A 24,599-nucleotide genomic window follows, 5' to 3' on the forward strand; every position below is an offset into this window, starting at 1 on the left:
AACATTGGAGCAGAGAGGAACTCGCCTCGCAAGCCAAACACTTTGCACGTGTGAAGATGCTCGGATCAAAACTACGGTATTAGAGGCCAGTTCAGGGGCTATTGAGGGAGTCCGAGACTAAGGGGTCTTCGGGCCACTGGTCTATCTCCGTAGGCCGCACAAGTGGGTCGCTCTGTGACTACTATGGAGGGGACGGACTATGAGACGACGTTGTGTTCAAGATGGAAACCCCTGAAGCCGTGGCGTGTACACCAAGTCAAGATGGTAGAATCGGTATGTTATTTCTCCAATGTAACACACCATATGTGAACCTAGGTACCCCTCGTGTCTATATAAACCAGAGGGTTTTAGCTCAAATGGGACATCATCACTTCTAGGGTTGTAGACCACAACATACGATCTCAAGGTAGATCAACTATGTACTCGATACTTAACCATCAATACAAACAAGAGCGGGACATAGGGTTTTACCTCCATCGAGAGGGCCCCAACCTGGGTAAAAGTTGTACCTGTGTTCATCTTGTTACCCATTGATCCAAGATCCACAGCTCGGGACCCCCTACCCTAGATCCATCGGTTTTGACACCGACACATGCCCACTTGAATCATGTAGGATTAGAAATGAGTATTTGATGCCACGGGAAAACCAAAGGAATTGTAAAAAGAGGTTGGGGTGAATGTTAGATTTCTTATGAAATGGGTACAAAGTATTCCATAAGAAAAATTCCTATGAGATCCAATCCTAAGAATCAAAGGACCAACGTAGGAAAAATTCCTAAGAATTTCAATCCTCTATAAATCCTATAGAATTCCTTTAAATTAAAGAGGTCCTTAACTTTAAAGTTCTTTGCAAATGGGTCCCTAAAAAGAAGAGATTCCTTGTTGATATGAGAGTAGTCTATCGTTCCCATTAAGCTAGACCCCCATGTAAAACCTTACCGGACCACCATGAGCCGAGGAGCTAAATGCTTCAACGGATGTGGATGAATAGTCTCCGACTACATGAAGACCGGATCATCGGTCGGTTTTTTGGCAGGGTAACACGGTCGTCGTGGCCTATGGCCCCCCGAAGCGTGCAAGTCACTGGTTGTGTAACCTGGTGAGACGGTGGTGGTGGCCTTCTTGGGACCTAACCGTCGGCGGCCTCCCATGGTCTACATTTCCTCGCTATTGGTGGCGGCCCCGTACGTGTCCGCTTTGTCGTCGTGGCATCACGGTGCGACCCACGCGGAGTTGGCGACGTCATTGTTGATGCCCCAATCAAATTCCTCCGCCGCCGCATCAACTTCCGCTAACATGGCTTCTTTCTCCGCCTAGCGTACGTGATGCCGCCATCGCTCGTGGCGGATTTATCGGGTGGCAGTGTAGGCCAGTCTGGACGGACGATGACGAGCCATGGTGATGTCGACCTCGATCGGTGATGGTTGTGGTGACGGTTTTGGAGAGCTTGCCAGCAAGCCAACATGTATCCAGCTGGCTCGAGAGGCCACCCAACCGACTGCAGTGCCGGCGAGTTCCTTCTTTTGCTCGTCGGAGAGGCAGTCTCATAGGACTTTGGAGCTTGGGGACATGGCGTGTGAGTTGCAAAGAGAAGATGGAGAGCGAAGGTGTGGTGCTCTGATGTTGGGTGTGTAGCATGTTTAAGTCGTGGGCGGCTGGCATGCGCCAAGAGGCGAGGTGTTTAATGTCGACCAGCATGCGGACGGCTTGTGGCGTTTCGTGGTGTTGAAGTAGGTCTAATACAAGAATTTCGAAACGGAGGGAGTAACAATCAACTTTGCATGGCAACACTATCTAATTAACCCGCCGGCACCGGCTTTTGACGCCGCGCCGTGTCATGCCCTCAGCTTTGTGCATGGCCGGATCGAAAGCTAGAAGAAGTTGGGGCCGAGTCAGTTATCCGAGGGAGATAAGATAGCGAGGCCTAGTGGAACCATGTGCTTTGCTCCACGAGGAAATATTCCTGCCGCCTTTGTTTGACAGTCCCTGAAAACTACGGGCTCCACGAGTATTACCTTTCTATTCTTTCCTTGCTCCTCTCCCAGTTGCTAAGCATGTACCGGACTCCTTCCTGTCAGGGACCAGATATCGTTGTCTTTGTCTCCACAGGTTTGATTATTTATCGGTTTTCTTGATTACAACTTTGTGATGCATTAGCTGTCTTTGTCCCGCTGGATTTGAATGTGACAACGAAACTGCAACGACTTTTTTAGTTAGGCAGTTGTATGGTTCATGTCATCTTGCATTTCTTTTGATTTGTATCTCCCTATATATATGCTTGCCGAAATAAGGATAACTTTATATATATTATGTGTCTTTTTTCTAAGAAATACTTCCTCGATAACTTAATATAAGATGTTCTTTCACACTGTCATTGACTCTAAAGACATCTTCGAAAAAGTTACAATGGAGTATATTTTACGTTATCTTGACCGCGAGGAAATTTTCGATGTTACTAGAAGACAAATACATTTCTTCATGAAGGACCAGCCCGACGCGAATTCTTTTCGGTATCTTCTTTGTTAGCAGTACAAGTATTTTTGTTTTTGCTCAAACCATAAATGGTGGAGTATATCTCTACTAGCAGTACAAATCCAATGTATTGACAAGCTAAAATAAGGGAATGAATTGGTTGATCAAATATTCGCTTCACGCATCTCCATTGGGCAGCTTGGCGTATCTGTATCTGTGGGCTGCCACCGCCTCCTCCTCCTCCTTGCTGTCCCTGCACTCGAAGTAGTACGCCGTGACGGCCGCGACGGAGAACACCTCCACGGCGCCGAGCAGGGCCACGTAGGCGGCGCCGGCGGCCACCCCGGCGCACGGGTTCCGCGGCCACCACCTCAGCGCCAGCGTGTACACCGGCGACACCGCGGCACCGAGCGCGCACGTCGCCACCACGTAGAGCACGGCCCGCGCGCTCCTCCCCTCCATGAGCCGCCACGCGCGGGACACCGCCGCCGCGCCGTGCCGCCCGGGCTCCGCCGCCGACACGACGACCGCCACCGCGCAGACCACGGTGAGGTAGACGAGGAAGAGCGACGCGAGGAGGACGAGCAGCACGTCGAGGAAGAGGAGCAGCAGGGAGCGCTCCAGGAGGTAGACCGTGGCCAGCGCCAGCGCGACGATGGCGCCCGCGCAGGCCACCTCGAGGACGTACCCGAAGGCGACGGTCGCGACGGGGCCCCACAGGTTGCCCCTCGCGCTGCCCAGGACGGCGGACACGGTCAGGCGCTCGGCATCGTCGTCGTCCGCGCCGGAAGAGAACGCCCTGACGGCGGCGAAGACGGTGGCTATCTTGATGGCGGACCCGACGACCACCGCGGCGAGGACGCACGCGCCGACCTCGAGCAGGAGCCGCCTGAGGTCGCCCCTGAGCGCCCTGACGAGGCCCGGGTACGCGGCGCCGGCCGGGTCGGCGCGGCTGATGGCGCTGGCGTCGACCAGCGAGGCGGCGGCGAGGGGCTGCACGGCGAGGGAGTTGGCGAGGAGGAGCGCCGCGGCGAGCGCAGCGGTGAGCGCGACGAGCGGCAGGAAGAGCCCGCCGTGGCGCGCCGGGAGGAGCGCGCCGTGCTTCAGGAAGGCGAAGAAGCCCGGTTGCGGCGGTCTGGCCGAGGCCGCCGCCATGGCCGGCTCGGGGATTGAGCTGAGCTAGATCTTGGTTGGGTGGGTGGGCGGGCGGGCGGGTGGGGTTGCTCCGTGGCCCCGTGCGCGCGCGGAGGAACGGGACGGCGAGCTTATATGGAGTTTTTTTTTTTGAACTTTTGATGACGGTGGGTGAACGCGTTGTAGTAGTACCTTGGAAACTTCTTTGGTTGGACTTGGATTAGATCGATCGGACGTGGTGTGGCCGGCATACGAATTTTAGTAGGGATCGATGGAACCAAAGCGTTGCTAAACTCCTCTCTCATTACCATCGGCAGGATATCCTCTCGTTGAAAAGACTCGTTTTTAACGAGGGTCATGATATTTAACACACGTATTGTATACTGGGCATCCCATCATATGATCTTATGTAGTAGCATATTCAAAAGACAGCTCACATAATTTTATGTGGATAAAATTAGAATTGTTCGCACGTCCCGACACAGCTACTTGAGGCTACACACCCGACAACAACTACTCATCCTTATCTTGTATGTGTGGCACGAAGCAATTCCGCCTTGACATTTTTTTATGACAACTTTAGTTAGCTGGGAATGGCAACTTCTTTGTTTTGGTTAATTACGTTGTCGTGTCTAATTAACGATAGTTGCCACGTGTGATCAAATCATAGTTGTTATGTATGGTTAATCATAGTTGTCATGTATGATTAACTAGTTGCCACGTGTGGTCAAATCATACTTGTCATATATGGTCAACCATAGTTGACATGTGTGATTAACTAGTTGCCACGTGTGGTCCAACCATAGTTGCCATGTATAATCAATCATAGTTGCCATGTATGATTAATTAGTTGGCACATATGCACAACTGAGTTGTCATCTATCACCGTACGAGCGTCGTGTGGGCGAAGATCAGTTCACCCACAAGGCATGGACTGGATGGTGTCCGTGTGGGCGAGGACCGGTTCACCCATACGGCGAAGCTGTCAACCACGCACTACAGGTCGTGCAAGGCCGTATGGACGAGCGCTCTAACCCCCACATAACACACTATGCCTGCATGACACTCCAAATTCGTCAGAAATCGTCAAGATTCGTGCAAATTAGGACGGAATAAGGCATGTGGACGAAGTGTAGAGATGTCACACATGTGGGTGTTGTCATTTGGATTTAACAAAGGGAGAAACCCACCCTCGCATAGGGCGACACGGGGAACTTTAGCCACCACCGCCCAAAACCTTCCCTCCATCCACTCTCATGTCGTCGTCGGTGGGCTGAACGGCGAAGCCGCGCGAGCCGTGTGATGGCAGCGGTGGGCCTTTTTCTTCTTCAAGCATTGTTTCTTCAAGCTTTCCCACCATTCGCGTTCCCATTCACCCTCGCACGCGTCGGGAAAATTATGGTTAATGCTTGAACAAATACGGAATAAAAATAGCGTTTAAAGTACGATAGCTAAATGTACTAGGCTCGGCTATGTGCACCAACAACTTATACTAAGCAAGATAAGCAACTAAGTGATAGCAAGATATATAAACAAGAAGCACTAAGGCTAACACAAAGTAAGTGCTCAAGTAAAGGGCTCGGATACGAGATGACCGAGGCACACGGAGACGACGATGTATCCTGAAGTTCACACCCTTGCAGATGCTAATCTCCGGTAGAGAGGTATGGAGACACAATGCTCCCCAAAATGCCTCTAGGGGCACCATATTCTCCTCAATCCCACGCACGATGCAAGGTGCCATGATTTCACTAAGGGACCATTGATGGTGGTCACTGAACATGTACAATTGGCAACCCTTGGGGGTAGTCACCAAACCCGTACAATTGCTCGAGGAAATCTTGACAACTTGATTAAAGACCCCAAAGCTTGCTAAGAGCATTACACCACGATGATTGAGCTCCGCAAGACCATCGATCAACCGTCTAGGGCGCCCAAGCACCCAAGAGGCACAAGCTCTAGGGTGACAAAACACCCAAGAGAAAGCTTCTGAACTTTCACTTCAACGTATCACCATGGAGAATTCAAACTGATGTACCTGATGCAATGTCAAGAACACACAAATTGCTCAAGCACCACCAAATCAACAAAATCTATGGAGGAATATGAGAGACAAAACAAGAAGACACAAAAAACTCCAAGATCTAGATCCACAAGGTTCCCCTCACTTAGAGGAGAAAATGATTGATGGAAATATGGATCTAGATCTCCTCTCTCTTTTCCCTCAAAACAATCAATAATCATGGGAGGAAATGAGAGTAAGCAAGATTTTGGAGGTCAACAATGGAGGCGGGACTTTCTCAAAGTCCTTGGGGGGAAGGGGGAAGAAACCCCCTTAAATAGTGGGAAGAGAAATCTAATTGTTATGTTCTGGAAATGCTCAAGCAGTACTACCGCTTAAGAGAGAGGTACTACCTCTGATATTGGTGGGCAAGAGGGATCCTCAATGTAATACACGCGGCACAACAACATAAGTACCACACAAGCGATACTAGATCCTAAATATAAGCAATACTACCTCTTAAGGTATAAGCGGTATTGCCATAAGCGGTACTACTGCTAATTATCGGTGGGAAACGGAGGCCCCATGGTAGTATGCACGGAACAACTGCGGAAGTACCACACAGTCAATACTACCCCTTAGGTATAAGAGGTACTAGCTCTTAAGGTAGTAGTAGAGCGAGAACATCCATAACTTCTACAAACAAACTCCAAAATCAGCAAACTCGAGCTTGTTGGATAGACGATGACAAGCACTATCCAACAACGAATGGATATATTAAGAACTAGAAGTGGATAATAAATGCCAGTAGGATAAATAAGAGAACATTCCCCAAATATGAATTGGCAAAATCTCCAACACTAAAAGTGCAAAGATGATGCATACGAGCTACATTTTCGGTGAACTTGAGTTTGATGATAAGAGGAAGACAAACTCTAAAACCTCACATGGAGAAAAAACAAATATGAAACAATAAATATGATGTCAAATATGCAATGTTTTGAGCTCTCTACGAACAATACGATCAAGCTACTCACTCGAGAGCCCCCCTTGTTAGTACAACAATCAATCCTATAACATGGTCTCCCAACTAACACCATGAGTCTGATAAAATATAAAACCTATCATGGAAAACATTTGCCTTGCGCATCATCCACTTGAACTAGATGATCATTGTCATGCCTGCCTCAAGTTGGAATACCTTTATTGTTAGCGCACACTTGGTGAAGACTCGCAATTTACTCCTGCATACTCCAATATGGGAGAACCACTCTTAGGCACATCTTCACAAGACCATTATCACCAAATGGACGGAAAGCTTCAACCATATTGCTGAGAATCAGGCACATGATCCCTTTATTGAAGAGACATGCCAATAGAGGTGGCCTTGGGGCACAAGATACCCTGCCATAACTGTCAACAAGATGACTCGTCTCCCCGTCAAACGATAATTGAATGGGTTTCGGACAAAAACTTTGTCATGGCTCATCCCACTCAAACTGCCTTGCGTACGTGGAAAAAACTTCACTATTAAGCTAAAAGAGTCTTGGAACCTAGTAAGAATTAATGAGGTCCTTGTCAGAAGATGCCCCTTGTTTCCAGGAGTAAAGCATTATATGGTTGTGAACAAAGATAAGTGACTTCGGATCTGGATACGTCCTCAGATCCACCAGCCAATGTGGAAGATAGAACTCGCCTATGAAGCCGAAGACCATGAAGCTGCCCCGAGGAAAAAATCAAAGTCATCGGCTTCAACACGAGTTCAAGGGGCTACTGACAGTGTCCTGAATTACGAGGTGCACACCACATCAGCCCGCCATTGTTGGGTCGAGCCAAATGACCCACAACAACACAAGAATGGGCCATGCATGCCCTGGCCCTTGGCGTACTCAGGATGGAATCCTCTGATGAATTGTCGTACACTTAAAGGCGTATTTGAATGATCGATGTGTTATCCCTAGTTCTAGTCAACATACTTGTAACCCAAGATACCCCCGGTGCCTATATAAGCTGAGTAGTTTAGTGTGTAGAGGCAAGGTTTTTAGACTAGAGCTCATTCATACAATCTCAAGGTAGATCATCATGTACTTTATACACCATCCACAATCAATACAATACAAGCAGGATGTAGGGTATTACCTCTTATAGAGGCCCCGAACTTGGGTAAACTATTGTGGTCCCCTTTGTCCTGTTACGATCGCGCCAAGACCATCAGCTCGAAACCCAATACCCGAGATTCGCCGGTTTTGGCACCGACACCGTGTGGTCTTCATCTTTGCTCCCTTTCCAAGCCAAATGACATGAAATCTCTAATGCTGCTACGGCAACAGACAACAGCGCCAGAAATTGGCACGTTGACGGAGACTTGGCTTGCGCTGGTTTTTCCCTTGAAGATGAAAGGGTGATGCAGCACAGGAGCACTAAGTATTTCCCTCAGTTTGAGAACCAAGGTATCAATCCAGTAGGAGAATCGCGTGAAGTCCAGAGTACCTGCGCAAACACAAAAGAGCTTGCACCCAACGCTATAAAGGGGTTGTCAATCCCTTCAAGGTTGATTGCAAAGTGAGATCTGAAAGCGGAAAGTGCAACGAAGTAAAAGTGTAAGGCTGAAAATATGATGTGAAGTAGACCCGGGGGCCATAATGTTCACTAGAGGCTTCTCTCAAAATAGCAAATATTACAGTGGGTGAACAAATTACTGTCGAGCAATTGATATAACCGCGCAAAGTCATGATGATATCTAAGGCAATGATCATACATATAGGCATCACGTCCGAGACAAGTAGATTGATACTTTCTACATCTACTACTATTACTCCACGCATCGACCGCTATCGAGCATGCATCTAGTGTATTGAGTTCATGACGAACAGAGTAACGCCTTAAGCAAGATGACATGATGTAGAGGGATAAACTCAAACAAATGATGAAAACCCCATCTTTTTACCCTTGATGGCAACAACATGATGCATGCCTCGCTGCCCCTTCTGTCACTGGGAGAGGTCACCGCACGGTATGAACCCAAAACCAAGCACTTCTCCCATTGCAAGAACCATAGATCAAGTTGGCCAAACAAAACCCACAACTCGAAGAGAATTACAAGGATATGAAAATCACGCATAAGAGAGATCAGAAGAAACTCAAATAAGATTCATAGATAATCTGATCATAAATCCACAATTCATCGGATCTCGACAAACACACCGCAAAAGAAGATTACATCGGATAGATCTCCATGAAGATCATGGAGAACTTTGTATTGAAGATCCAAGAGAGAGAAGAAGCCATCTAGCTACTAGCTATGGACCTCTAGGTCTATGGTGAACTACTCACGCATCATCGGAGAGGTCATGGTGTTGATGAAGAAGCCCTTTGTATCCGAATCCCCCCTCCGGCAGGGCACCAGAGCATGCCCCAGGTGGGATCTTGCGGAGAAAGAATCTTGCGGCGGCGCAAAAGTATTTTCGTGGCTCTCTTGATTTTTTCTGGGATTTTAGGGAATATATAGGTGAAAGACCTAGGGCAGAGGAGGCCCAGGGAGCCCAAAAGCCTGGGAGGCGCAGCCCCCCTGGCCGCGCCATGAGGGCTTGCGGGGTCCCTGGTGACTAATACGTCTCCAACGTATCTATAATTTTTTATGGTTTCATGCTATTATCTTGTCAAACTTTGGACGTTTTGTATGCCTTTTATATCTTTTTGGGGACTAACTTATTAACTCAGTGCCAAGTGTTAGTTCCTGCTTTTTCCGTGTTTTTGACCCTTTTCAGAGGAGAATTGTAAACGGAGTCCAAACGGAAGAAAATCTGCGGAAAGATTTTTTCCATAACAGAAGACACACGGGAGACTTGAGAACCAAGGCAGGGGGCCTCGGAGGAGGTCACAAGCCCACCAGGCCCGGCTAGGGGGGGCTCCGTGTTGGAATTCTGCCCTAGAGGCAATAATAAATATAGTTATTATTATAATTCCTATATCAAGATAATCGTTTATTATCCATGCTATAATTGTATTGAATGAAGACTCATTTACATGTGTGGATACATAGACAAAACACTGTCCCTAGCAAGCCTCTAGTTGGCTAGCCAGTTGATCAAAGATAGTCAGTGTCTTCTGACTATGAACAAGGTGTTGTTGCTTGATAACTGGGTCACGTCATTAGGAGAATCACGTGATGGACTAGACCCAAACTAATAGACATAGCATGTTGATCGTGTCATTTTGTTGCTACTGTTTTTTTCTGCGTGTCAAGTATTTGTTCCTATGACCATGAGATCATATAACTCACTAACACCGGAGGAATACTTTGTGTGTATCAAACGTCGCAACGTAACTGGGTGACTATAAAGATGCTCTACACGTATCTCCGAAGGTGTTCGTTGAGTTAGTATGGATCAAGACTGGGATTTGTCACTCCGTGTGACGGAGAGGTATCTCGGGGCCCACTCGGTAATACAACATCACACACAAGCCTTGCAAGCAATGTGACTTAGTGTAAGTTGCGGGATCTTGTATTACGGAACGAGTAAAGAGACTTGCCGGTAAACGAGATTGAAATAGGTATGCGGATACTGACGATCGAATCTCGGGCAAGTAACATACCGAAGGACAAAGGGAATGACATACGGGATTATATGAATCCTTGGCACTGAGGTTCAAACGATAAGATCTTCGTAGAATATGTAGGATCCAATATGGTCATCCAGGTCCCGCTATTGGATATTGACCGAGGAGTCTCTCGGGTCATGTCTACATAGTTCTCGAACCCGCAGGGTCTGCACACTTAAGGTTCGACGTTGTTTTATGCGTATTTGAGTTATATGGTTGGTTACCGAATGTTGTTCGGAGTCTCGGATGAGATCACGGACGTCACGAGGGTTTCCGGAATGGTCCGGAAACGAAGATTGATATATAGGATGACCTCATTTGATTACCGGAAGGTTTTCGGAGTTACCGGTAATGACGAATGGGTTCCGGGAGTTCACCGGGGGGGCAACCCACCCCGGGGAAGCCCATAGGCCTTGGGGGTGGCACACCAGCCCTTAGTGGGCTAGTGGGACAGCCCAAGAAGGCCCTATGCGCCATAGGAAGAAAATCAAAGAGAAAAAAAAAAGAGGAGGTGGGAAAGGGAACAAGGACTCCACCTTCCAAACCAAGTTGGATTCAGTTTGGAAGGGGAGACCTTCCCCCCTTGGCTCGGCCGAAACCCTTAGGGGTCCTTGGACCCGAAGGCAAGGCTCCCCCTCTTCCCCCTATATATACGGAGGTTTTAGGGCTGATTTGAGACGACTTTTCCACGACAGCCCGACCACATACCTCCACGGTTTTTCCTCTAGATCGCGTTTCTGCGGAGCTCGGGCGGAGCCCTGCTGAGACAAGATCATCACCAACCTCCGGAGCGCCGTCACGCTGCCGGAGAACTCTTCTACCTCTCCGTATCTCTTGCTGGATCAAGAAGGCCGAGATCATCGTCGAGTTGTACGTGTGCTGAACGCGGAGGTGCCGTCCGTTCGGCACTAGATCGTGGGACTGATCGCGGGATGGTTCGCGGGGCGGATCGAAGGACGTGAAGACGGTCCACTACATCAACCGCGTTCACAAACAATTCTGCTGTACGGTCTACAAGGGTACGTAGATCACACATCCCCTCTCGTAGATGGACATCACCATGATAGGTCTTCGTGCGCGTAGGAAAAATTTTGTTTCCCATGCGACGTTCCCCAACAGTGGCATCATGAGCTAGGTTCATGCGTAGATGTCTTCTCGAGTAGAACACAAAAGTTTTTGTGGGCGGTGATGTGCGTTTTTCTGCCCTCCTTAGTCTTTTCTTGATTCTGCGGTATTGTTGGATCGAAGTGGCTCGGACCGACATTACTCGTACGCTTACGAGAGACTGGTTTCATCGCTACGAGTAACTCCGTTGCTCAAAGATGCGATCCTACTAGATACCCATGGTCACCATGTAAAACATGCAACAACAAAATTAGAGGACGTCTAACTGGTTTTTGCAGGGTATGCTTGTGATGTGATATGGCCAACGATGTGATGTGATATATTGGATGTATGAGATGATCATGTTGTAATAGATAATATCGACTTGCACGTCGATGGTACGGCAACCGGCAGGAGCCATAGGGTTGTCTTTATACTAATGTTTGTGCTTGCAGATGCGTTTACTATTTTGCTAGGATGTAGCTTTAGTAGTAATAGCATGACTAGCACGACAACCCCGATGGCGACACATTGACGGAGATCATGGTGTGGCGCCGGTGACAAGAAGATCGTGCCGGTGCTTTGGTGATGGAGATCAAGGAGCACGTGATGATGGCCATATCATGTCACTTATGAATTGCATGTGATGTTAATCCTTTTATGCACCTTATTTTGCTTAGAACGACGGTAGCATTATGAGGTGATCTCTCACTAAAATTTCAAGACGAAATTGTGTTCTCCCCGACTGTGCACCGTTGCTACAGTTCGTCGTTTCAAGACACCACGTGATGATCGGGTGTGATAGACTCAACGTTCACATACAACGGGTGCAAAACAGTTGCGCACGCGGAACACTCGGGTTAAGCTTGACGAGCCTAGCATGTGCAGACATGGCCTCGGAACACATGAGACCGAAAGGTCGATCATGAATCATATAGATGATATGATTAGCATAGGGATGCTTACCACTGAAACTATACTCAACTCACGTGATGATCGGACTTGAGCTAGTGTAAGTGGATCATGAACCACTCAAATGACTAGAGAGATGTACTTTTTGAGTGGGAGTTTAGCGGATAATTTGATTAAGTTAAAGTCTAATTATCTTGAACATAGTCTAAGTCCACTTTGAATATATTTGTGTTGTAGATCATGGCTCACGCGACAGTCACCCTGAATTTTAATACGTTCCTAGAGAAAGCTAAGTTGAAAGATGATGGAAGCAACTTTGTAGACTGGGCTCGTAATCTTAAGCTAATCTTACAAGCTGGGAAGAAGGATTGTGTCCTTAATGCTGCGCTAGGAGATGAACCACCCGCTACGGCTGATCAGGATGTTAAGAACGCTTGGTTAGCACGTAAGGAGGACTACTCAGTAGTTCAATGTGCAGTCTTGTATGGCTTAGAACCGGGACTTCAACGTCGCTTTGAGCGTCATGGAGCATTTGAGATGTTCCAGGAGTTGAAGTTTATATTTCAGAAGAACGCCCGGATCGAGAGGTATGAGACCTCCGATAAATTCCATGCTTGCAAGATGGAGGAGAACTCGTCTGTCAGTGAACATGTGCTCAAAATGTCTGGGTACTCAAACCGTCTAGCTGAGCTGGGGATTGAACTCCCGCAAGAGGCTATCACTGACAGAATCCTTCAATCACTGCCGCCAAGCTATAAAGGCTTTGTGTTGAACTACAACATGCAAGGGATGAACAAGTCACCCGGCGAGTTGTTTGCGATGCTGAAAGTCGCAGAGTGTGAACTCTGTAAAGAACATCAAGTGTTGATGGTGAATAAGACCACTAGTTTCAAGAGAAACGGCAAAGGAAAGAAGGGTAAATCAAAGAAGAGTGGCAAGCATGTTGCCAATCCAATGAAGAAACCCAAAGCTGGACCTAAGCCTGAAACAGAGTGTTACTATTGCAAGGGTATGGGTCACTGGAAGCGCAATTGCCCCAAGTATCTGGCTGATAAGAAGGCGGCCAAAGAAAAATCAGGTATATTCGATATACATGTTATTGATGTGTACTTAACCAGCTCTCGTAGTAGTGCCTGGGTATTCAATACCGGTTCTGTTGCTCATATTTGCAACTCGAAACAGGAACTATGGAATAGACGAAGGCTGGTGAAAGATGAAGTGACGATGCGCGTAGGAAATGGTTCCAAGGTTGATGCAATCGCCGTCGGCACAGTTTCACTTCAGTTACCATCAGGATTAGTTATGAACTTGAATCATTGTTATTTAGTGCCTGCGTTGAGCATGAACATTATATCTGGATCTTGTTTATTGCGAGAGGGTTACTCTTTTAAGTCAGAGAATAATGGTTGTTCTATTTCTATGAGTGACATCTTTTATGGTCATGCACCCAATGTGAGCGGATTGTTCATATTGAATCTTGATAGCGATACACACATACATAACATTGAGACCAAAAGAGTTAGAGTTAACAATGATAGCGCCATATTTTTGTGGCACTGCTGCTTAGGTCATATTGGTGTAAAGCGCATGAAGAAACTCCATGTCGATGGACTTTTGGAGTCACTTGACTTTGATTCACTTGACACGTGCGAACCATGCCTCATGGACAAGATGACTAAAACTCCGTTCTCCGGAACAATGGAGCGTGCAAGTGACTTGTTGGAAATCATACATACCGATGTGTGTGGTCCGATGAGCGTAGAGGCACGCGGCGGATGTCGTTATTTTCTCACCTTCACTGGCGACTTGAGTAGATATGGTTATGTCTACTTAATGAAGCACAAGTTTGAAACATTTGAAAAGTTCAAGCAATTTCAGAGTGAAGTTGAAAATCATCGTAACAAGAATATCAAGTTCCAACGGTCTGATCGTGGGGGTGAATATCTGAGTTTCGAGTTTGGTGTTCACTTAAGACAATGTGGAATTGTTTCACAGTTGACACCGAGTGGAACACCACAGCGTAATGGTGTGTCCGAACGTCGTAATCGTACTTTATTAGAGATGGTGCGATCTATGATGTCTCTTACCGATTTGCCGTTATCGTTTTGGGGTTATGCATTAGAAACAGCTGCATTCACTTTAAATAGGGCACCATCAAAATCCGTTGATACGACACCATACGAACTGTGGTATGGCAAAAGGCCAAAGTTGTCGTTTCTTAAAGTTTCGGGATGTGATGCTTATGTCAAAAAGCTTCAGCCTGAAAAGCTGGAACCCAAAGCGGAAAAGTGCATCTTCATAGGTTACCCAAAAGAGACAGTTGGGTACACCTTCTATCTCAAATCCGAGGGAAAAGTGTTTGTTGCTAAAAATGGAGCTTTTCTCGAGCAGGAGTTTCTCTCGAGAGAATTGAGTGGGAGGAAGATAGAACTTGACGAGGTTGTCGAACCTCTCATCCCTCTGGATGGTGGCGCAGGGCAAGGGGAAACCTCTGTCGTTGCGACGCCGGTTGAGGAGGAAGTTAATGATGATGATCATGAAACTCCGGTTCAAGTTTCTGTGGAACCACGCAGGTCGACGAGACCACGTGCTGCTCCAGAGTGGTACGGTAATCCTGTCTTATCAATCATGTTGTTGGACAACAATGAACCTGCAAATTATGAAGAAGCAATGGTGGGCCCAGATTCCAACAAATGGCTAGAAGCCATGAAGTCCGAGATAGGATCCATGTATGAGAACAAAGTGTGGACTTTGGAAGTACTACCTGAGGGCCGCAAGGCTATTCAGAACAAATGGATCTTTAAGAGGAAGACGGACGCTGATGGCAATGTAACAGTTTATAAAGCTCGACTTGTGGGAAAGGGTTTTTCACAAGTTCAAGGAGTTGACTACGATGAGACATTCTCACCCGTAGCGATGCTTAAGTCCGTCAGAATCATGTTAGCAATAGCTGCATTTTTCGATTATGAAATCTGGCAGATGGATGTCAAAACGGCGTTCCTTAACGGTTTCCTTAAGGAAGAGTTGTATATGATGCAAACCGAAGGTTTTGTCGATCCTAAGAATGCTAACAAGGTGTGCTAGCTCCAGCGATCCATTTATGGACTGGTGCAAGCATCTCGGAGTTGGAACAAACGCTTTGATGAGGTGATCAAAGCATTTGGGTTTATACAAGTGGTTGGAGAATCTTCTATTTACAAGAAAGTGAGTGGGAGCTCTGTGGCGTTTCTAATATTATATGTGGATGACATATTGCTGATTGGAAACAACGTAGAGTTTTTGGAGAGCATAAAGGATTACTTGAATAAAAGTTTCTCTATGAAGGACCTAGGAGAAGCTGCTTACATTCTAGGCATTAAGATCTACACGGATAGATCAAAACGCCTGATAGGACTTTCACAAAGCACATACCTTGATAAAGTTTTGAAGAGGTTCAAAATGGAACAGTCCAAGAAAGGGTTCTTGCCAGTTTTACAAGGTACGAGATTGAGTAAGACTCAGTGCCCAGCAACTGATGAGGATAGAGAGCATATGCGCACCATCCCCTATGCTTCAGCCATAGGTTCTATCATGTATGCAATGCTGTGCACTAGACCGGACGTTAGCCTAGCCATAAGTATGGCAGGTAGGTTCCAGAGTAATCCAGGAGTGGATCACTGGACGGCGGTCAAGAATATCCTGAAGTACCTAAAAAGAACTAAGGTGATGTTTCTCGTGTATGGAGGTGACGAAGAGATCGCCGTAAAAGGTTACGTCGATGCAAGCTTTGACACAGATCCGGACGACTCTAAGTCGCAAACCGGATACGTATTTATTCTTAATGGGGGTGCGGTAAGCTGGTGCAGTTCCAAGCAAAGCGTCGTAGCAGATTCTACCTGTGAAGCGGAGTACATGGCTGCCTAGGAGGCGGCTAAAGAGGGTGTCTGGATGAAACAGTTCATGACGGATCTTGGAGTGGTGCCAAGCGCACTGAATCCAATAACCTTGTTCTGTGACAACACGGGTGCCATTGCCTTAGCAAAGGAACCACAGTTTCACAAGAAGTCCAGACACATCAAACGACGCTTCAACCTCATCCGCGACTACGTCGAAGGGGAGGACGTAAATATATGCAAAGTGCACACGGATCTGAATGTAGCAGACCCGCTGACTAAACCTCTTCCACGGGCAAAGCATGATCAACACCAGAACTGTATGGGTGTTAGATTTATTACAATGTAATTCGCATGATGATGTGAGGGCTAGATTATTGACTCTAGTGCAAGTGGGAGACTATTGGAATTCTGCCCTAGAGGCAATAATAAATATAGTTATTATTATAATTCCTATATCAAGATAATCGTTTATTATCCATGCTATAATTGTATTGAATGAAGACTCATTTACATGTGTGGATACATAGACAAAACACTGTCCCTAGCAAGCCTCTAGTTGGCTAGCCAGTTGATCAAAGATAGTCAGTGTCTTCTGACTATGAACAAGGTGTTGTTGCTTGATAACTGGGTCACGTCATTAGGAGAATCACGTGATGGACTAGACCCAAACTAATAGACGTAGCATGTTGATCGTGTCATTTTGTTGCTACTGTTTTTTTCTGCGTGTCAAGTATTTGTTCCTATGACCATGAGATCATATAACTCACTAACATCGGAGGAATACTTTGTGTGTATCAAACATCACAACGTAACTGGGTGACTATAAAGATGCTCTACACGTATCTCCGAAGGTGTTCGTTGAGTTAGTATGGATCAAGACCGGGATTTGTCACTCCGTGTGACAGAGAGGTATCTCGGGGCCCACTCGGTAATACAACATCACACACAAGCCTTGCAAGCAATGTGACTTAGTGTAAGTTGCGGGATCTTGTATTACGGAACGAGTAAAGAGACTTGCCGGTAAATGAGATTGAAATAGGTATGCGGATACTGACGATCGAATCTCGGGCAAGTAACATACCGAAGGACAAAGGGAATGACATACGGGATTATATGAATCCTTGGCACTGAGGTTCAAGCGATAAGATCTTCGTAGAATATGTAGGATCCAATATGGGCATCCAGGTCCCGCTATTGGATATTGACCGAGGAGTCTCTCGGGTCATGTCTACATAGTTCTGGAACCCGCAGGGTCTGCACACTTAAGGTTCGACGTTGTTTTATGCGTATTTGAGTTATATGGTTGGTTACCGAATGTTGTTCGGAGTCCCGGATGAGATCACGGACGTCACGAGGGTTTCCGGAATGGTCCGGAAACGAAGATTGATATATAGGATGACCTCATTTGATTACCGGAAGGTTTTCGGAGTTACCGGGAATGTACCGGGAATGACGAATGGGTTCCGGGAGTTCACCGGGGGGAAACCCACCCCGGGGAAGCCCATAGGCCTTGGGGGTGGCACAGCAGCCCTTAGTGGGTTGGTGGGACAGCCCAAGAAGGCCCTATGCGCCATAGGAAGAAAATCAAAGAGAAAAAAAAAGAGGAGGTGGGAAAGGGAAGAAGGACTCCACCTTCCAAACCAAGTTGGATTCGGTTTGGAAGGGGAGACCTTCCCCCCTTGGCTCGGCCGAAACCCTTAGGGGTCCTTGGACCCCAAGGCAAGGCTCCCCCTCTTCCCCCTATATATACGGAGGTTTTAGGGCTGATTTGAGATGACTTTTCCACGACAGCCCGACCACATACCTCCACGGTTTTTCCTCTAGATCGCGTTTCTGCGGAGCTCGGGCGGAGCCCTGCTGAGACAAGATCATCACCAACCTCTGGAGCGCCGTCACGCTGCCGGAGAACTCTTCTACCTCTCCGTCTCTCTTGCTGGATCAAGAAGGCCGAGATCATCTTCGAGTTGTACGTGTGCTGAACGTGGAGGTGCCGTCCGTTCGGCACTAGATCGTGGGACTGATCGCGGGACGGTTCGCGGGGCGGATCGAGGGACGTGAGGACGTTCCACTACATCAACTGCGTTCACTAACGCTTCTGCTGTATGGTCTACAAGGGTACGTAGATCACACATCCCCTCTCGTTGATGGACATCACCATGATAGGTCTTCGTGCGCGTAGGAAAATTTTTGTTTCACATGCGACGTTCCCCAACATTCCGGGCCTAGCAGGCTTGTGAGCTCCCCGTGGCTCCTCTGCCCTAGGTTTTCCGCCTATATATTCCCTAAAATCACAGAAAAAACAGGAGATCATCGAAAATACTTTTCCGTCACCGCAAGCTTCTGTCTCCGCAAGATCCCATCTGGGGCACGTTTTGGTGCTCTCCTGAAGGGGGGATTCGGATACGGAGGGCTTCTTCATCAACACCATGACCTCTCCGATGATGCGTGAGTAGTTCACCATAGACCTACGGGTCCATAGCTAGTAGCTAGATGGCTTCTTCTCTCTCTTGGATCTTCAATACAAAGTTCTCCATGATCTTCATGCAGATCCATCTGATGTAATCTTCTTTTGCGGTGTGTTTGTCGAGATCCGATGAATTGTGGATTTATGATCAGATTATCTATGAATCCTATTAGAGTTTCTTCTGATCTCTCTTATGCATGATTTCATATCCTTGTAATTCTCTTAGTGTTGTGGGTTTTGTTTGGCCAACTAGATCTATGATTCTTGCAATGGGAGAAGTGCTTGGTTTTGGGTTCATACCGTGCGGTGACCTCACCCAGTGACAGAAGGGGTAGCGAGGCACGCATCATGTTGTTGCCATCAAGGGTAAAAAGATGGGGTCTTCATCATTGGTTTGAGTTTATCCCTCTACATCATGTCATCTTGCTTAAGGCGTTACTCTGTTCGTCATGAACTCAATACACTAGATGAATGCTGGATAGCGGTCGATGTGTGGAGTAATAGTAGTAGATGCAGAAAGTATCGGTCTACTTGTCTCGGACGTGATGCCTATATGTATGATCATTACCTTAGATATTGTCATGACTTTGCGTGGTTCTATCAATTGCTCGACAGTAATTTGTTCACCCACCGTAATACTTGCTATTTTGAGAGAAGCCTCTAGTGAACACTATGGCCCCCGGGTCTACTCCACACTATATTTTCAGCCTTACTCTTTTTCTTCATTGCACTTTCCGCCTTCAGATCTCACTTTCCAATCAATCTTGAAGGGATTGACAACCCCTTTATAGCATTGGGTGCAAGCTCTTTGTGTTTGTGCAGGTACTCTAGACTTGATGAGATTCTCCTACTGGATTGATACCATGGTTCTCAAACTGAGGGAAATACTTACTGCTCCTGTGCTGCATCGCCCTTTCCTCTTCAAGGGAAAAACCAACGCAAGCTCAAGGGGTGATAGAAAGGTTTCTGTCGCCATAGCACAAGAATTTCTCGCGCCGTTGCCGGGGAGGATCAAGTCAAGAACTCATCCAAGTAAGTGTCGCAAACTCATCTCTTGCATTTACTTTTTTGCCTCTCGTTTTCCTCTCCCCCACTTCTGAAAAACAAAAATTTACAAAAAGATTTGCCTTTTTCGTTTGCCTTTTTCTCTCGCTTGCTCTTTGTTCGCCTGTGTGCTTGCTTGCTTGCTGAAGTCACCATGACTGAAAGCACCAAAGTTTGTGACTTCTCGAATACTAATAATAATGATTTTATTAGTACTCCGATTGCTCCCGCCACTAGTGCGGAGTCATACGAAATCAATGCCGCTTTGCTGAATCTTGTTATGAAAGAGCAATTTTCCGGCCTTCCTAGTGAAGATGCGGCATCCCATCTTAATACCTTCATTGAGCTTTGTGATATGCAAAAGAAGAAAGATGTGGATAATGATGTGATTAAATTGAAGCTTTTTCCTTTATCGTTGCGACATCGAGCAAAAACTTGGTTTTTGTCTTTGCCCAAAAATAGCATCGATTCTTGGGATAAGTGCAAAGATGCTTATATATCCAAGTATTTTCTGCCGGCTAAGATTATCTCTCTCCGTAATGATATCATGAATTTTAAGCAACTTCATCATGAACATGTTGCACAATCTTGGGAGAGAATGAAATTGATGATTAGAAATTGTCCCGCTCATGGCTTGAGTCTTTCGATGATTATACAAATCTTCTACGCTCGCTTGAATTTCGCTTGTAGAAATATCTTGGACTGTGGAACGTTCATGGAAATCACGTTAGGAGAAGCCACGAAACTCCTAGACAATATCATGACGAACTACTCTCACTGGCACACTGAAAGGTCACCTACTTGTAAGAAAGTACACGCTATAGAAGAAATTAACTCGTTGAGTGCTAAGATGGATGATTTAATGAATTTGGTTGCTAGTATAAGTGCTCTATTAGATCCTAGTGATATGCCCTTGTCCTCCTTGATTGAGAGTAGCAACACTAGCTTGGACGTTAATTTTGTTGGTAGGAACAATTTTGGCAACAACAATGCTTTTAGAGGAAACTATGTTCCTAGGCCTTTTCCTAGTAACTCCTCTAATAACTTTGGCAACTCCTACAACAACACTCATGGAAATTACAATAGATTACCCTCTGATCTATAGAGTAATATCAAAGAGTTTATCAACTCGAAAAAAAAATCAATGCGTCCATAGAGGAAAAACTACTCAAAATTGATGATTTGGCTAAGAGCGTTGATTGAATGTCTAGTGATATTGATGCTTTGAAAGTTAGATGTGCTCCTCCCAAGATCAATATGGATAAACTTTGAAAGCTATGCATGTTTCCATGAGTGAGAGCAAAGAAAGAACCGCCCAAATTCGTGCTAGACATGAATGGCTTAAAAAGGCGTGTTCTCGTGATAAGAATCACGAAGATCTTAAAGTGCTTGGTGTGACTCCCATCGAATCTTTGTTTTCTTGTGTCAAACCTAATGATGATGGGGCTAGATATGAATCCACTTTGGTTGAAAAACGCCCCAATGATTCAGAGTCCATCTATCTTGATGCTAAAAGCATTGAAAGTGGAGTAGAAGATATTAAAACTTTTTGTAGTAATGAAATTCAATTATGATAGTTGCTCCTTGATTGCATGCATTTCCTTGATGCAATCCTTGCTAAACTCTCCACACGCTTATAGCCAAAACAAGGCCTTTACCGATCATATCGTCGGAGCTATGATAAAATCTCTTGAAGAGAAACTTGAATTGGAAGTCTCTAACCCTAGAAAGCGTCGTGATGAGTGGGAACCTACTATCAAAATCAAAATAAAAAACTATGAATTCAATGCTTTGTGTGATTTGGGTGCTAGTGTTTCCGCGATTCCAAAGTCTTTATGTGATGTTCTGGGTTTTAATGATCTTGAAGAGTGTTCTCTTAATTTGCATCTTGCGGATTCTACTGTCAAGAAATCTATGGGAAGGATCAATGATGTTCTTATTATTGCAAATAGGAACTATGTACCCATGGATTTCATTGTGCTTAACATTGATTGCAATCCTACATGCCCTATTATTCTTGGTAGACCTTTCCTAAGGACTATCGGTGCCATCATCGATATGAAGGAAGGGAATATTAGATTTCAATTTCCTTTAAAGAAGGGCATTGAACACTTTCCTAGAAAGAAAATAAGATTGCCTTATGAATCCATGATGAGGGCTACTTATGGTTTGAGCACCAAAGACAACGATACGTGATTCTATCGCCTTATGCCTAGCTAAGGGCGTTAATCAATAGCACTTGTTGGGAGGCAACCCAATGAATTTACTTCTTTTTATTTCTGTTTTGTTGCGTACACACCATCATAATTTTGTTATGATTGTGTTTTTTGTGTTTCTTTTTGTGTTTGAGCCAAGCAAAACCTTTCTGACTAGTCTTGGTGATGGTTGTTTAATCCTGCTGGAAAAAGACAGAAACTTTTCGCTCACGAGATGATGTTTCATTTTTATTCAGGAAGATATTTTGAGTTGATTCTTTTTTTTGCTGGTTTATATGCCTTTTTCCCAGACAGTCGTAATTTTTCAGAATTTTTGAGGTACCAGAAGTATACGACGTATACAGATTGCTACAGACTGGTCTGTTTTTGACAGATTATGTTTTTGTTGAGTTGGTTGCTTGTTTTGAAGAAACTATGGATAGTATCGGGGGGTACTAGCAATGGGAAAGTGAGAATACAGTAGCCTAACACCAATATAAATAGAAATCAAGATTGCTACAGTACCTAAAGTGGTGGTAGTTTGTTTTCTTGTGCTACTGTTATCACGGTTTTCTGTTTAAGTTTTGTGTTGTGAAGTTTTCAAGTTTTGGGTGATGTTCTCATGGACAAAGAGATAAGGAGTGGAAAGATCTCAAGCTTGGGGATGCCCAAGGCATCCCAAGCCAAATTCAAGGACACCAAAAAGCCTAAGCTTGGGGATGCCTCGGGAAGGCATCCCCACTTTCGTCTTCAATCCATCGGTAACATTACTTGGGGCTATATTTTTATTCACCACATGATATGTGTTTTTCTTGGAGCGTCTTGTATCTTAGGAGTCTTTTATTTTTGTTGTGTCACAATCATCCTTGCTGCACACCTTTTGAGAGAGGCATGCACTTATCGTGATTTTGCTAGAATGATCATCGTGCTTCACTTATATCTTTTGAGCTAGATAATTTTTCTCTATGTGCTTCACTTAGATCTTTTAGAGCACGGCGGTGCGTGACTTGGTAGTTGGTTTATGATATGAAAGTAGTCGCAAAGGTGATAGGTGCCCAAAGAGGATACAAAAACCTCCATCTTCATGTGCATTGAGTAGAAAGAGAAGTCTTGATTCCTCTCAATTAGTTTTGAGACATGGATTTGGTAATATTAAGATGTTAGTAGGGTGTTGTGAATCTAGAAATACTTGTGTTGAAGTTAGTGATTCCCGTAGCATGCACGTATGGTGAACCGCTATGTTAGGAAGTCGGAGCATAATTGATCTATTGATTGTCATCCTTTGTGTTGAGGTCGGGCTCGCGCGATGGTTAATACCTACCAACCCTTCCCCTAGGAGTATGCGTTTAGCACTTTGTTTTGATTACTAATAAAAACTTTCGCAACAAGTATGTGAGTTCTTCATGACTAATGTGAGTTCATGGTATAGATGCACTTTCACCTTCCAATATTGCTAACCTCTCTAGTACCGCGCAATTCTCGCTGGTGCACAAACTCACCATATGCCTTCCTCAAAACAGCCACCATACCTACCTACTATGGCATTTTCATAGCCATTCCGAGATATATTGCCACGCAACTCCCAATGTTCCGTCTCATGACTTGTGCCGTCACTCTCATATTGCCATTGCATGATCGTAAGCTAGATCGTTGCACATCCCGGTACACTGCCGGAGGCATTTCCTATAGAGTCATCATCGTTCTAAGCTTTGAGCTGTGAGTAAATAAAAGTGTGATGATCATCATTATTGGAGCATTGTCCCATGTGAGGAAAAAAGAAGAGGCCAAAGAGCCCAAAAAAAGAAGAAGAGGCCAAGATCCCAAATAAAAAAAGAGAAGAGATAAAAAGAGAGAAGGGACAATGCTACTATCTTTTTCCACACTTGTGCTTCATAATAGCACCATGTTCTTCTTGATTGAGAGCCTCTCGTTTCGTCACCACCATATGCTAGTGGGAATCTTTATTATATAACTTGGCTTGTATATTCCAATGATGGGCTTCCTCAAAATTTCCCTAGGTCTTCGTGAGCAAGAAAGTTGGATGCACACCCACTAGTTATCCTTTTGAGCTTTCACATGCTGATAGCTCCAGTGCATCATTTGTATGGCAATCCCTACTCATTCACATTGGTATCTATTAATGGGCAATGCCATAGCCCTTTGATACGCCGAGTCAATGTGACCATCTCCTCCTTTTTTGTCTCACAACTACCACCACACTCTATTCCACCTATAGTGCTATATCCATGGCTCACGCTCATGTATTGCGTGATAGTTATAAAAAGTTTGAGAAAGTAAGAGTGTGAAAACAATTACTTGGCCAATACCGGGGTTGTGCATGATTTACATTAGTTCTGTGGGGATGATGGAGCATGGCCAGACTATATGATTTTGTAGGGATAACTTTCTTTGGCCTTGTTATTTTGAAAGTTTATGATTACTTTGCTAGTTTGCTTGAAGTATTATTGTTTTCATGTCAATAGAAAACTATTGTTTTGAATCTTACGGATCTTAACATTCATGTCACATGAAAGAAGATGCAAAGGACAACTATGCTAGGTACCATTCCACGTCAAAAATTCAGTCTTTATCACTTCCCTACTCGAGGACGAGCAGGAGTTAAGCTTGGGGATGCTTGATACGTCTCCAACGTATCTATAATATTTGATGGTTTATGCTATTATCTTGTCAAACTTTGGACGTTTTGTATGCCTTTTATATCTTTTTTGGGACTAACTTATTAACTCGGTGCCAAGTGCCAGATCCTGTTTTTTCCGTGTTTTTGACCCTTTTCA

The 24,599-nt window shown here is 45.4% G+C and overlaps 1 protein-coding gene across 1 annotated transcript; it reads right to left on the minus strand.

Annotated features, from left to right (window-relative positions):
* Nucleotides 1–2,504: 2,504 nt before the first annotated feature.
* LOC123429443 lies at nt 2,505–3,703 on the minus strand. The gene has a single exon (XM_045113479.1). The coding sequence runs from the start codon at nt 3,625–3,627 to the stop codon at nt 2,650–2,652; it is 978 nt and encodes a 325-aa protein (XP_044969414.1). The 5' UTR covers nt 3,628–3,703; the 3' UTR covers nt 2,505–2,649.
* Between the last annotated feature and the right edge of the window lie 20,896 nt (nt 3,704–24,599).

This window comes from Hordeum vulgare, chromosome 2H (assembly GCF_904849725.1).
Source record: "Hordeum vulgare subsp. vulgare chromosome 2H, MorexV3_pseudomolecules_assembly, whole genome shotgun sequence".
Taxonomy (NCBI): domain Eukaryota; kingdom Viridiplantae; phylum Streptophyta; class Magnoliopsida; order Poales; family Poaceae; genus Hordeum; species Hordeum vulgare.

What these genes read in the sequence shown, in the direction of transcription:
- LOC123429443 (XM_045113479.1), bottom strand. Translation starts at nt 3,627, where the DNA reads ATGGCGGCGGCCTCGGCCAGACCGCCGCAACCGGGCTTCTTCGCCTTC.